We start from the raw sequence: 14,924 nt of genomic DNA, 5'->3' as shown, positions 1-14,924 counted from the left end.
GTTTGATCCCTGACTCGGGAAGATCAAATTAAACATCAATGAATCATTGTTTACTGAACACTCACCATGTGCCAGGCACAGGGACAGGTGCTGCTGGGGATACAGAGGTGATGGCACTGGATGATAAGCTCTTTGTGAATTTAGAAGATGGGACCAGTCGACTAGGAAGCCTCCTCTTCTGCCATATGTCCTTCCAAATGCCACAAAACCACACCTTTGCAAGGACTTTGATGAACTCCATCCATAGCTTGGCACTGAGGACTAGATTCTTCACACAGTTCCCTCTGCTTAGAGTAGTACTGTTTCTCTTCCTTCAATACCCAAAGTCCTTCTGGATTGATTCAGTGGCCACCCCTTCCAGGACACAAACTGACAGCCGTAGTCAGGTGGGGCACCCAACCTAAGGGCTGCCATGAACCTGTTTACTCACCACGCGCTGCTGCCTACTGTCTGTCTGTTTCCATGTCTGTTTTCCCAACCTGCACGGAAATGACTGAGGCACCGAATAAACGCTTCAGGATTGAATTGACCCTCTCTGGGCTGGAGGTATGTTTTTTAAATCAGGTCTACAGTGCATAGGATTGCTGAGAGCCCACCTATCTCTGATAACCCTAACACGTGGATCTTTGACCTAGAGAAAGGCTGCTGGCAGGACATTCACTTCTGGGAGCCAGGTGGTCTCCTCCTTGATGATTTCCAATCAGGTTTGCAGGGGAAACTGTTTTTCTTGGGAACCATGTGGAATCCTGCATTATTTGAGACCGAGGTAAGTCTCACTCCTCCAGTTACTTTTACAGTTGCCCTAAGAACCTCTGGGCTTTAAAATCTTAGAAAGCATAGCCAGCTTGGGATTCACTGGACTTGGGGTTCACTCCTCACTCACCTAAAGGTGGTTTCACGTCGGGTTATAAACTGTCTGGGCTGATTTCCTCACCTGTAATAGGAACATAATGCATGCCTCCGGAAGTGTGAATACAGTGAGATATTCCACCTAAATCAGCCAGCACATGCCCACACCATGTATATTGCTTTGTATACACAGTGATAGTGATTCACTCACAAAGGAGTGTTGACCTAAGAGAATGGGTGAGTTCCTGGCTGGTGGGAGGTTAGAGTTTGAGGCTGGTGGGCCTCAAATCCCGGACAGCAGAAAAATCATCATTTGCCAGACCCCACGAGTTTAGTTAAATACGCACAATTTTATTGATTGAAGAGATTAGGACAAAAACATTAAACCGAATACAGGACAAAGCACCAGAGGCCATAGATTCCCACCATGCATGTCACCAATCTTTCCTCCAACAAGGTACTTAAAAAATAAGGGAGAGGGAAGAAAAACAGGTCCTTCTTGACTCAGCCCCATCTTCAGAATGTAAAAAACCCTCTCTCCTTTTTTATCTCCTATTATCAAAATAGAATCCAGAGCAAATCCATGGCCTCCTTGTCTCCTGACGATGAATGGTTAAGCCGCCCTCCTGGGAATGAGGCCGGGTTCCTGCTAAGTAGGAATAGAGCATCCAAGGTCTGCACATACATGCCACATACTATAATGAAGCACAGATTCAAGTAACATTTACATACTAGAGTCCACGTGTCACCTACCCAAAAACATGACCATTTCACAAAACATATACAGGCAGTAAAATCCGAACAACTGAGGTACTGGAAACACAAATATTGATGCCAAAAGAGTTCTGTATCATACAGCAATATAGAAGAGCCATAACAGAAAAGAAAAGAAAAGAAAAACATTTGCCACTCAAAATCAAGTAAAGCTATCTAGAAAAGCCAAATAAAAGGTTATTTCAGGGACAGAAATACTCAAACAAAGAAAAAAAATATATATAAATGTTAACTACAGCATGTAACATGTTACCCAAGTTAACCCGTAATTGAAGTACTGGCTTAATACATCACAATGTGACATTTTCCTTAATAAATAGAAGAGTTCTTGAAAAATACAAAGGTGCATATGGGGATAGAGAGCTGTATTTTTTGTTTTTTGTTTATATTAGCCTAGCTTTCAGCTTATTTTCCTTCCTGTTTGTCTCAACTGAGGGTTTTTGTCCAAACCAGAGGGCCTCCCAAGCTACAAGGATCATATTCCATAAAGAAAATGCAATAGCTGCCCTGTATTTCATACATGTGGGACAACCTGCTTCATTTCATGAGTTGCCAATAAAGCAAAGACAAAATGTTTAGTTGAGATCAGAGCGTTACAAGAGCTTCAGACTCCAACAGCATCTGGAATCTCACTCCATCACTAACATCTCAGCAAACAGGCATGCCTGTGATGCAGCCCTCGTCATTCACCAGAAAAAAAAAAAATAATAATAATAATAAAATTAAAGAGTTGAATTTTTCTTTTCCTTTCATTTTTCTTTCTTTAAACTATGATAGCAATGATGCATCTGGAAGTTTGACTTCTAAGAGCTTCCTGCCACAAACCAATTGACAGAAAACAGAATACTGGGTTAAAGGACAGGTTTGATTTTTTCCCCCCCACTTCAGGGAGCAAAGCACTAAACGTGTCATTTCCTGACCAGGATATTCAATAGTTTATTTAGAAGAAATGAGTTGAAGAGCGCAATTAGGAGACACAAACTGGACTTTTATTTTCTTTTAGTTTTAGCACCCAGGTTTCACATCAGTCTGTGTGCACCGAATTTTTTTTAATGAACCCCATGAATTATCAGATAGGTGGCTGGCTTGTTTAAAAAGAAAATAAAAAACAAAAAAAACCCTTGGCCAATGGTACCTTCCCTGAATCATGACAAGAAGTTAAATGCTAACAGTGCGATGCCAAGATGTGTGTTTGAGGCAGAGTTTTGATTCTATCAAGATTTGCAACTATTTGGAACAAAATGGAAAGGGGGATAGGCGGAAGCAGCCCAGCTGACAGGGGTGGTCTCCCGGGGGGGGGGTTCCGTCGGGCGAGAGAAGCTCCAGGGGGCTCCTGCCCGCCCGACAGGACCCTGGAGCCCGCCTCCATCCCGCATCTCTGGCCCCCATGCTACATGTTCAGTCAGCTCCTTGACGGTTTTCCTTCTTTGAACCAAGAAGCCTGAGTGTCCGTGTCCCTCCTGCTACCAAGCCAGGCGATACGTGTTCCCTGGAAGAACTCCTCTCCGCTGCCCTCTCTCTCGCTTCTGGTACCTGCTAAGTCCCCGTGGGGCATGAGCTCAGTTAAAGAAAGGGTCCAAGGTCTCCTCCATGTTGACATCCGGCACCAGCTGATCAGACACTTCCTTAGCACCATATCCTGAATTCGAGACGCTAAAATCTGTAGAAAACCAAGGATGGTCCAGAATCTCCTGGGAGGTCAGCCGCTCCGAGGGCTCCCGCCGCAGGATGCTCCGGATGAGGCACTTGGCCTTGGGCGACAGAGTCTCTGGAATGTTGAACTGGCCACGCCGGATCTTGCTGAAGAGGGAACTGGGCTCAATGTCATGGAAAGGGTACCGCCCAACCAGCATGGTGTAGAGCATCACTCCCAGGCTCCACACGTCAGCTGCTTTGCCCGAGTAGCTGCCATTGGTGTTCAAGATCTCCGGGCTGACATACGCTGGGCAGCCATGCTTGTCGGAGAGTGAGTCGTCATCTCCCCGCAGAATATAGGCGTCTTCCAGGCTTTCCAGCTTGACCCGAGTCCTGCAAGAAAGGGAGCAAAACATGAGCTTGTAAGGATGCTCTGAGCCCCAGGAATCCCACCATTATGTCGCAGCTTCCGTTTGAACGTTTCCAAAGCCTCGTATTCATTCATTGGACCAGCCAAACACTGTTTACTGGGCACCTTCTAGGTGGCGAGACCCTGTTCCAGAGCTGGGGAGCCAGGAGGCAAAGAATTTGCCTGAAACTTTTGATCCACTGGGGGACTGAAATCTTCAGCAGGTAGACAAATCACAAATAGATTATTACCACCTCAACTTAATGGTAATGATGGGGAGTCACAAGATTTGAACTCAGATCCAACCAGCTGGGAAACTCACACAGTCTCTGTCCATAGCTTCCAGCAAACTTGTGACTAACATAATACAACACAGGAGCCAGGATCTTCCATTCAACAGTTTTGCTTCCTTTCAACACTCCTTTACTTAGACGTAGAGGATTTTCCTAACCCATTTTACAGAGAAGAACACGGAAGCTCAGAGAATTTAAGTAACTTACCCAAAGCCATCTGGTTGGGAAACAGAAAAAAGTTGACCTCACATCTTCCTAAGTCAACCTGGTGCTCTCTCCACACCAAAATGCCTCTCTTAGGACACAAGCAGAGCCAGAAAATGTTCCCTAGAAATGCAATCCATCACTTTGTCCTTCCAAAGCCAATATTCTCATCTTCTTTCCAAGCCCACCCTCTTCCCAAGATTTCCTGTTGAATCTGTGTCCTGTCCCGCCCATCACACTCCTAGGGTCTGGTCCTGGACCTAGTATGCAAGCTACTTGGGTTACCTAGATTCTTCACTTGGGCCACACATATGTGATTCTGCCTCACATGGGTACATGAGTGTGTGTGTGTGTGAATCTTCTCCCCATCGGTTAAGGACCACTGAGGTCACTGATGAATGCAGGACCCTCCTAGGTATGATGGGAAGAAGAGAGGTATAGAAATCCCTCATTGAACTCAGTCTCCAGAGCCTAGCACTCAGGGTTACACAGAAGGGCTTGATATCACCATTAAGTACCAAATAAATATATGCTCAGTACCCCCAAGCTCCTAGCTTCGCATTCCTTCCTTGTCCCAGAGACCTCTGAAGAATCCCTGTGCCCCTGCCTCATTGCTCTCTGAGTGCAAAGTTAGGTGTTATTACCTTTCAGTGCCTAAAACCAACACCCTCCTCCATTCTCTTGGCCAGAATTCCACCACTGCAAATTTCCTGCAGTTCTCAGGCCCCATCAACTCAGTTAATCCCATTCCATCACACAGATGATGCCATGCATGGAACCTGAGGCAGGGAGGAGGGGCTGGAGTTAGGGGTTGGGACCACACAGGTGGTACCGATGAGCACTTAGGAGGTCAGTGGCATTCCTATCCGTTGTTTCTTTCATCTCTAAAGTGCCCACCAAAGCATCGCCCCTGTTGCCCTAAGGTGTCATGAGGCACAAATGAGGAGAGAATAGGAGAATTGGAGAAGCCACAATAAGGCTTCAGTCCTAAATCAGAGTTTATGACCAGATCCATCCACTACTGTTTCTCTTTCTTTCTCCAACTGTAGGTCTTAGCCTTGCAGGACTGTCACCGCAGCTCCTCAGAAAGCCATAGAAGGGAAGTGAGGCTCAAATTAACCCAAGGAGCACTGCTGGGAGCTGCGTAGAGCATAAGGTCGGCTAAAACCCTGCACGGATTCTCAGACGCCATATTTGAAGTCCAGGAGTTTCCAAAGCCAAAGGGTGACTGACTTCTTCCTTGTTCTCATTTCCATCAACAAGGAAACATACCTGCGATCACTGGAAAAGGTACTAGACTAGGAGCTAGGGGAGAAGAGTCCAGGCCAGACTACATCTCTTACCTGCTGTGTGGCTGTGAGTGAGTCACTAAACTTCTCTGTTCTCAACCTTAAAGCAGAGTGTTGAACAGGACAGTCTTTTTAAATTATTATTATTTTAATTTTTTAAATTGTGGTATAATGTATGTAATAAAGAAAACTGAGCACCAAAGAACTGATGCTTTTGAATTGTGGTGTTAGAGAAGACTCTTGGGAGTCCCTTGGACTGCAAGTAGATCCAACCAGTCCATCCTGGAGGAAATCAATCCTGAATATTCACTGGAAGGACTGATGTTGAAGCTGAAACTCCAATACTTTGGCCACCTGATTTGAGGAACTGACTCACTAGAAAAGACTCACGCTGGGAAAAATTGAAGGCGGAGGAGAAGGGGATGACAGAGGATGGTTGGATGGCATCACTGACTCAACGGACATGAGTTTGAGCAAGCTCTGAGAGTTGGTGATGGGGCAGGGAGGCCTGGCGTGCTGCATGCAGTCCATGGGGTTGCAAAGACTGAGTGACTGAACTGAATTGACTGAATATATATAAGATACAATTTACTATTTTAACCATTTTAAGTTTACAGTTCAGTAGCATTAAGTATTGATATATGCACACAGTTGTGTGTCCATCTGGACAAGACAGTCTTGAAGTCTCTGCCAATTTTAACATTCTGGGCTTCTATGTAGTACATTGCAACACATCTTCTTTATCTGCTCGCCCATATTCTATTTATAATCTGTAGTGTATGTGCCCTTCTCTTCCCCCTTTAGTCGATCTGTAAAAATAGGAAGGGTCTGGATGTGTTGATCCGGAATTGAATGGATTAAAAGCAAATCTCTTCTTCCTTCTGCTTCTTCTAATCTAAGGTGGCAGGTGGCGCTGACTCACACCAGCCCCACTAGATGGTTGAAGACTGGAGGTGAGCTGGTAAAACCCATGGGGTGGAGAAGACGGGGCACAAACCACAGGTTCAGGTGGGTTCTAACCACAGGTTCCCCTGCCCCACCCTCACCAGCAGCTGCTCCTGCCCAGCTTCGGGACCCACTGGGCTCTCCACCTTCAAGTTCACAGCCTGGGCAGCAGAGTAGCTGTGGGGATAATCATCCCAGTGGAAATAATAATAATAAGCCCTCGCATCTGTATGACAAGGGGTGATGGTCCAGTGGAATGAGACTCGGAATCAGATTTGGTTTTGGAGCTGGGTTTCTCTGTCAAAACCCTCCAATGCCATCTCAGCTCATTCAAGTGGGTGCCCATCTTTGCCAAGGCTTTGGCCGAGCGACCCCTCTCCCTTCCAGCCCCTGCACCATTCTTCACATATACCAACCAACAACAGTCCTTCCTGGGGCCTCTGCACACACCCCTCACCTCCAGCCCCTTGTCCAGAATGGTCTTCTGCAAAACTCAGTTTTTGCAGGTCTTTGCTTGGTGGTGAAGTCTCTCAGTTGTGTCCAGCTCTTTGCAACCCCATGGACTGTAGCCCACCAGGCTCTCCATCCATGGGATTTTCCAGGCAAGAGTACTGGAGTGGGTTGCCATTTCCTTCAAATGTACTTTATTAAAGAGACCTTGTCTGACCCTCCTGTTCCAAAGGAGCACTCCCACACCACAATGCCATATCCCCTTCGTTACCACCTGGAACTGTAGGTATTTACATGTCTACAGTTCTGTGGGTATACTCTATGTGTTAAGATTCCCGTGGTCATTTCAGGGTCATCACCTCATCCTTCACCTCCAGGGGCCTTGGGCAGGTGGCTGGTCACTCTGAGTATAAAAAACACCACCTGTGCTTCCTGAGGTAACTCCAGCCCCTAGACTTTTTTTTTGTTTTTTTTTTGTACCTGGCACCCAACAGACACTCAGTCCCTCAATCCAAGAATGAAAGGGACTATCAAGCTGTAGACCCCAGGAGTATCTGTGTGCTACCTTTAAAGGAACAATGGCCCCTGCCCTGGGTAAAGGAGGGAAACTTTCCTAGGAGTAAGTGGAGGAAAAGTGAAGACTATATGGAGGGCCAGCTTTATAAATTATTGGTACAATATCTCAGGTGCCTTTGGAGTAAGGCTGGGAGGGAGCTGTGGCTTCTTTCCGAAGATAGACTTAACTACCTCGAGCAGTTCATGCTAAGCCAACCCTAAAGCCATTTTTCATTCTCATTCCTTCCCGGGTCACAACCCTAGATTCTGACTTTCTCCTTCACCCAATCATCCCCACACCCCCTCCTACGAGCAGCAGTGACCCACTTTCATCCTCATCCCTCTTCTAGAACCCTCCTCCACATCACAGACAAGACCCCATGCCTAAGGTCCCCATCTTGTCATTAACCCCTTTCCCGGAGTTCACGTCTCTCCTCCCCCGACTCAAAAAGAGGGCTTGAAAGCCATGCAAACACCTCATGAATTTGAGTGCTATTAATATAGAAATAAAAAACACCCACGTGCGGCTGCATTTCCGTTGCCCCTAAGCTGATCCACGGGCCGCTTCATCCCCCTGCCTTCAGAGGCTGAGCCTCCGGCGGGAGGGTCTGGAGCTGTGGTCACATCGGGTTCAGTGTGGCCTGTGGTGACACAGCCACAAGGAAGCCAGGCCAGTTCAGGGTCTTAAAGCCAGAGACCTGGGTTCGAATTCTGGCTTAGGCAAAAATACTAAGTACAAAATACCAAACACCGTCTATGCATTGAAGCGTGAGTGGGTATCTACATTTATTTTCTCTTCAAAATATATAAAGTCAATTTCCAGGGCATGAATTATTCTTCCTTTGCGTGGACACTGAACCTAATGCTCAGAGAGGGTAGGTCAGCTCCTCTGGCGGGAAGGCTAGCTAAAGGCCGAGTGCTCGCCTCTCGCTGGGCTGGGAGCTCAGGTCAGCCGCCATCACCTGAGCACCTGGCGCAGGAAACCAACCGAGGTTGGCTGGGTCAGCGAGGGGCCTTCAAGGCGGGCAGCACGCATGCGCCCCAGGGCCCGGCAGCCGGCTGCTTCTGCGCAGGCGTGCAGGAATCCCTCAGGGGTAGGAAGAAGCCTAGGAAAGGATGGGGAGGAAATGCAGCAGTGCAGGCATTCTTCTGACCTTGCCTGCCTCTGGGAACATCCTGAACTTGTTTACATCACTCCCAGGCAAAGGTCGAGGCAAGAAGTCTGGATTACATCTGTAAACAAGGACCTTCCGGGGTGCCCCGGGGTCGCGGGCCCGAGCTGGGCTAGAATTCCACCTCTGGTCCCCACCGATGCACGACACAACTACAGGGCCCTTCAGAAGGTCTCTGGGGCTCAGCTTCCCCACCCCTGGGCATAGGGGGCGGGCCTCACCCTCTCGTCTCAGGAATGTTGCGGGAAGGCTTGGCAGAGCCCGGGCACCTGTCAGAGTGGGAGGAAGTGAATGAAAACAATCATTCAGCTTCTGAGGCCCCTTGATCAATCTGGGCTTTAGGAATTTCCAGGCAGAGAAATCAATTTTCATGAAACAGCAGGAACATCGGTGACGGTCCAAGTTATTCAAATGAAACTACGCACTGTAGATTCAGACAAGTCACACCCATAGTCTCAGTTTTTGTGAAGGTTGTAAATGAAACAGTGCAAGTACAGTATCTGTCAAAGAACCTAGAACAGTAAATCTGCAAAAAAATGGTGGAAACTCTAACTGACCTTATAAGCTCTCCCCCGCCCCCTTCAGCCCCAAAGCCTAGAGGGAAGATAGATGAATAAGCCACAGGCAGAATGAAATGGATGTGAATTCTGTGCCCCATTCCTTCCTGGGCCTTTGCACTTTTTTTTCCCTCTTGTCTAGAATGTTCTTCCCACAAATATGTGCCCAGCTCACTCCTGCTCACATTATTCAGTACCAAGTTGATCAGAATGGGCTTCATGGAGGTGGTTAAGACTAGAGACGGCTCACGGAGAATACGGAGAATGGTAGAGATCTGTGTGACCAAAGAGCTGCAAATGAGAGTGGTTATCTCCTGCAGCTTCTTGGAGGAGGGAGCCCTGAGTCACGGGCCCCAGGGAGGGTTGATCTGGCCGACAAGCTGCCATCTCTGTGTGCATTCGGCAACCTGTCCATGGCGTAGGCGGGAAAAGCCTGCTTTGCTTGCAACCTCTGAATGAACAACGCTTACACGGGGCAGCCTGTGTTGAAGGAGCAGGCTCAGCCCAGCACCAGGGCTACGTCCTCAGATGCTGAGCCAGGTGAGGAAGCCAGAACCAGCAGGGTGCATGAGGTTCCACGCCCCACCCCCACGGAGCAGCCGAACCAGCCTTGAAAGCTCTGACCCCATGTCCTACCCACGCTTCCCGGAGGCTTGAGTGGCTCTCTCTGGGTCACTAAATCGACCTCAGCTTCAGTTTCTCTTCTATACAATGAGAACCAGTCGTGTGTGTGTGTGCGTGTGTGTGTGTGCGTGCTCAGTCATGTCTCACTCTCTTGTGACCCCATGGACTGCAGCCTGCCAGGCTCCTCCGTCCGTGGAAGTGAGTTGCCACTTCCTCTTCCAGGGGATCTTCCCAACCCAGGGATCAAACCTGTGTCTCCTGAAGTGGCAGGTGAGTTCCTTACCACTGTGACACCTGAGAAGCCCGAGAACCTATCGTACATGGCCCGCAAAGGGCTCTTCCGGCTTCAAATTTCCTGATTTTATAACTTTCCTTTAACTTTTAAGCTATAGAGACTGCAACCCTTCAAAACTGAAAGGCAAATATTATGATATGTGCCAACTTCCTAAGGATTAAGGAAACTGAGGCACAGAGAATGAAACGTTTTAGGTCACACACGGAATAACTGAAACAACTGAGCTCTGATCCACATCACGAGGATTCTAATGCCAGTGCCCCTCCAAAAGACACCCTGGTGCCAATATCACAGATTTACTCAGTGTAAAGAAGGCTAAGCACGGTAGAATTGATGCTTTCACACTGTGGCATTGGAGAAGACTCTTGAGTCCCTTGGACAACGAGGAGGTCCAACCAGTCTATCCTAAAGGAAATCAATCCTGAATATTCACTGGCAGGACTGATGCTAAAGCTGAAGCTCCAATACTTTGGGCACCTGATGGGAAGAACTGACTCATTGGAAAAGACCCTGATGCTGAGAAAGACTGAAGGCGGGAGGAGAAGGGGACAACACAGGACGAGATGGTTGGATGGCATCACCGACTCGATGGACATGAGTTTGAGCAAGTTCCAGGAGATGGTAAAGGACAGGGAGACGGCATGCTGCAGTCTGTGGGGTCACAGAGAGTCAGACTGAACAACAAAAGACAAAATAATTCTTAAAGGAAGACCCTGGGTTTATGGAGACAGATATGGCCCCAGGTTTATTTAGCACTGGGTCACGTACAAAACCATTACAATTCACAGTCTAAGTGCTATAGCTCACGAAGTGGATGGTGGTGGTGGGACCTGCCCATTTACTAGATGAAAAGCTGAGGTACAGAAAGCAGATGTGACTTGTCCAAGACCACCTGGCTAGTGAGTGGTTGAGCTGGGATTTAAACCCAAGTTTTCAACCTCCATGTGCTTCACCCAAAATATGAAAAAAAGGCGTACACAAGCCAATCAGGCTTGGCTTTTAAACCCTGAACCCCACCCTGGGCTCCCAACAGGAAGAGATCAGGACAGGGTGGGCCAGGCTGGGGTCAGGCTGGGAGTTCAGCCAGACCAAGTGGGCTTGGCCTGGATGGGAAGTCCGGGGGCCTAAGGCCAGTGGAATCCAGAAGTCACCAAAGGCCATTCCGAGGGGTGGGTCCAAACAGGAGAAGGACCAAGGGTGAAAGGTTAGCTGCAGCCAGGCCTGACCTTGCTCTGGCCACTGCTGCAAAGCTACCCTTGGCTGCCAATCCAGGTGTCAGGCCAGGGTCCCAGCTGGAATTACTGCTGGGAGGCCGGAGGAAGGCTCCACCCACCCACCCACCCCAGCAGCATGAGCTGCATTGTGCTAGCCTGGCAGGCACCACGGGGACTCCACAGGCCACTAAACTGCCCAGTAAATCATCACTGCTCAGAGCCTCTGCTTCCTGTGTGTATGGATCTTTCCAGCAGTCACCTCTGAGCACCACTGATGCCCCAGGTCCCGTTGACTCAGGGAACAGACCCAGCACTTTAGGTCGAGCTGCTCACAAATTAGCCAGAGAACAGCAGGCAAACAGTAAGGGAGCCACTCAGGGTGGGCTAAGAGAAGTCAAAGGGCAAGGGGACCCAGGGGAGGTCTGGTAAGTTCCAGAAGGCAGTATATCCTCCGATTGCCTTACAATACCATCCCACACTCTGCACTGGTTATACAGAGAAATGTGCAGTTGGAAAGATAAAGCCACCTGCTGAGAAACAGCACAGTTGGGAGGAGGAGCCCAAGCCGACTCTAGCAGACAGGTGTTTCCACGGCGCCGGCTACCCAGCCAGGATGCAAAAGCCCTTGAAACCTACATGCAGGTGCACGTCTGTGCCCGACTCGTCAGGGCCATGGTGGGAACAGGGAAGCCATTCCACCTCCAAGACTTTCCTGCAACCCTACCCCCGCCCTGAAGGAGGACCCCACACCCAGGCAGCCTGCCTTCCATTGTCATAATAACAGCCAGGAACTCCAAGGGAGGTGGTGCAGCTGGGACTCCTCGTCAAAACTCTATCCACCTCTCACTGCTCTGCGCCGAGACCTGGATCCCCGAGGTTCCCTCGAACCCAAGTCAATCAACTGTACCTCTCAGGAAAGCTTCCCAGGCGGCCATCTCACTCCATGCTGGACCACATTGCCCCGTTTGCTCACCCAGCCCAGATCCTTCCAGGGAGAGCCAGGCACCTCTAGGTGCTGCTCCTGCCTTTTTTGCCCAGGATGATTCAGGGCCCAGAACATTCCTCTCCATACCTCATTGGTGGGGCGGGGCAAGGTTCAGGCCAGTCCCTCCAACCCCTCCATCCCCACCCCCAGCAGCCCTGTTAACCTGGCCCAGCTGGTCACACACTGGGCCACCTGGGTCGGGGGTTTGATGTGTGGCTTCCCCACGTGGTCTAGGCAGAGACTGAACAAATTCAGGGAGTCAGAAGTCTGAGTTCTGTTCTTGGTTGTGTCACTTACACCTTATAGAACTTTGGGGAAGGGCCTTCCCTTCCTGATTTCTTTGTCTGTAAAGGTAAGAGGGCTGGATTTAAATCCCCTCTTAGCCCTCCCTCTCAATCCCATGGCCTGGGTCGTGATTCAGCTTCAGGATCCTGAAGTCCATGTCCGTCCCCAGTCTGTCTTTCACATGCACGTCCAGAATCACAACCTGACCGGTCCCTGCCCTGTCTAGACAAAACTTTAAATGGCTCCTGCTGAGTTTCAGATCAAGTTCAAGGTCCCAGCCTGTCTGTGTTTGCTCATATCCAACTCTCTTCGAACCCATGAACTGTAGCCCACCAGGCTCCTCTGTCCATGGAACTCTCCAGCAAAAGTGGGTTGCCTTTTCCTTCTCCAGGGGATCTTCCTGACCCAAGTCTCCTGCATTGGCAGGAGGATTCTCTACCACTGTGTCACCTGGGAAGTCCTCAAGGTCCCAGACGTGAGGCCAAGCCCTAGACCTCTCTTCACCTTCATCTCCAGCCCCACCTCACAATACCCTCCCGAGCAGTCCCTCCTTACCCACTGCTGACACTTTCTGGACCCTTCTCCTTCCCTCCTGCATCTCTCAGAACTACCCTGAGAAGCCCAGCTCCTCCTTGACGCAGTCCTTCTCTGTAGCCCACTCCATTGTTGGAATATCCTCTTCCTGCTCCCAGATAGCTCTCTAATACACACCCTTCCTCTCAGATGTGGTGTTAAAAATAACCACTGCACTGTCGTCCACTAGGTGAGGACTCTCTGTTGTTAAGTCTTGCATCCCCAATACTGAGCACCGTAAGCAGTGCCATGACAGGTGCTTAATTCACGTTTGCAAAACAGTGTGATCCCCGTGTGTCCAACGCCCTCAGCTCCAACATGTTGTCTCGCACTCAGGGCATCTAGGCATGACTCTGCTTAACAACTGCAATATCTAGAATCCAGAGAAATTTCAGAGAGACTGGATTCGTCCATGGTTTAGAGAAATTCCCAAGAGCACTGGCTAAGGGATGCTTGAAATGTGTTTCCATCCACTCTCTTCTACCATCAGTATATTTAGGGGGGTTTTCTTATAATATTTATGACTCCAGGATATATGGGGCTAGTCATATCCCCACTGGGTCAACTGTCATGCATTCACTAAGTATGTATAATGCTAAGTCCTGGGTTAGGTATGAGGGATGAAAAGATAAATGGACCCCAGCTTAGAGCCCTGCAGAAGAACCTAAACCCACTCCATAAGTGGAAGAGCAGGATGTACAAGGACCTGTGAGGTTTGCTTAACTGGTGGCCGAGTCTATCTCTGCCAAGACCGCTCCGAGAAAACCGAGGACTGAGCTTCACTTAGACTCCAGTCAGCCAAGTCCCTGTGGGTTCACTAGTTGCCTAACTGCATAAGAAAATTCCTTCTGTGGGTCCAGTACAAGGGTGGCACTATACCTGGCATTTAGCTTCTGTAGCTAACATGGCATTTGAGAACTTAAGGTCTCTCTCTCTGGGTGCCACCCCCAGATTTGCACTGATTGGCTGTACAACCCCAGGCCACAATTTCCTTATCTGTATAATGGTGATAAACATAGCAGGACCTCAAATCAAATAGCTTGATTTAAATCAAATAACTTGATTTAAATACAGTAATTCTACCCTTCTTGGCCATCACGGAGGACCAGAATGGGCTTCCTGTCTTATACAGCAGCTTCCTGCTAGTTATCTGTTTTACAAGGATAGTGTATATTATGTCAGTGTTACTCTCTCAATTTGTTCTACCCTCTCCTTCCTCTAGACGGAGGGAGGCTCTGCAGGGAGGGGGGATATATATATATATATATGTATATATAACATTATGACTCATTTGAGTTGATGTATGGCAGACACCACCATGGCATTGTAAAGCAGTTATCTTCCAATAAAAAATAAATAAATAATTATAGTAATTAATTTGGATAAAATTCGTTCATTTATGTGTTTTGGTTAGAACTGGGCCTGGTACATGGTGGATCCTAGATATTATTTCACTAAAATATAAGTCCCATGAGAGCAGGGCTTCTGTTTCATCCAGTATTTCAGTATCTCCAGCACCTAGACTAGTGCCAGGCACATATAATCCTTTGTACTCCATAAATATTTGTTGAACAAATACACAAATCTCCAGGTTGTTGGAATATGAGGCTCCAAGCTGCAGAGGATTATGCAGAGCAGTAACGACAGGTATCCCAAGTCCCTGAAGTTCATTATCCCCAACCCATGTCAGCGAAGGCAGGCCAAGGGCAAAAGGCCAAATGGAGGAATCGAAAAAAATCTCACCACTGTGCTCTCTGCTCCACTTGCCTGTGGTTCCCAGTCTAGCCCATCAGCTAATTTATTAAGCCCCAATACC

General features: G+C 48.5%; 1 protein-coding gene across 2 annotated transcripts in view; it reads right to left on the bottom strand.

Moving 5' to 3' along the window:
• Positions 1–1,210: 1,210 nt before the first annotated feature.
• TRIB2 (tribbles pseudokinase 2) overlaps positions 1,211–14,924 on the bottom strand; it is a 28,408-nt gene continuing 14,694 nt past the window's right edge. For both annotated transcript variants that reach the window (XM_068993669.1, XM_068993595.1), the window contains one exon: positions 1,211–3,651. In XM_068993669.1, coding sequence (XP_068849770.1) covers positions 3,183–3,651 — 469 coding nt within the window. In that variant the 3' untranslated portion in view covers positions 1,211–3,182. The remainder of the gene's footprint in view (positions 3,652–14,924) is intronic.

Source organism: Capricornis sumatraensis, chromosome 1 (assembly GCF_032405125.1).
Source record: "Capricornis sumatraensis isolate serow.1 chromosome 1, serow.2, whole genome shotgun sequence".
NCBI lineage: Eukaryota > Metazoa > Chordata > Mammalia > Artiodactyla > Bovidae > Capricornis > Capricornis sumatraensis.
Note: the sequence above shows the minus strand (reverse complement) of the source record. Positions and strands in the feature narration are given on the sequence as shown.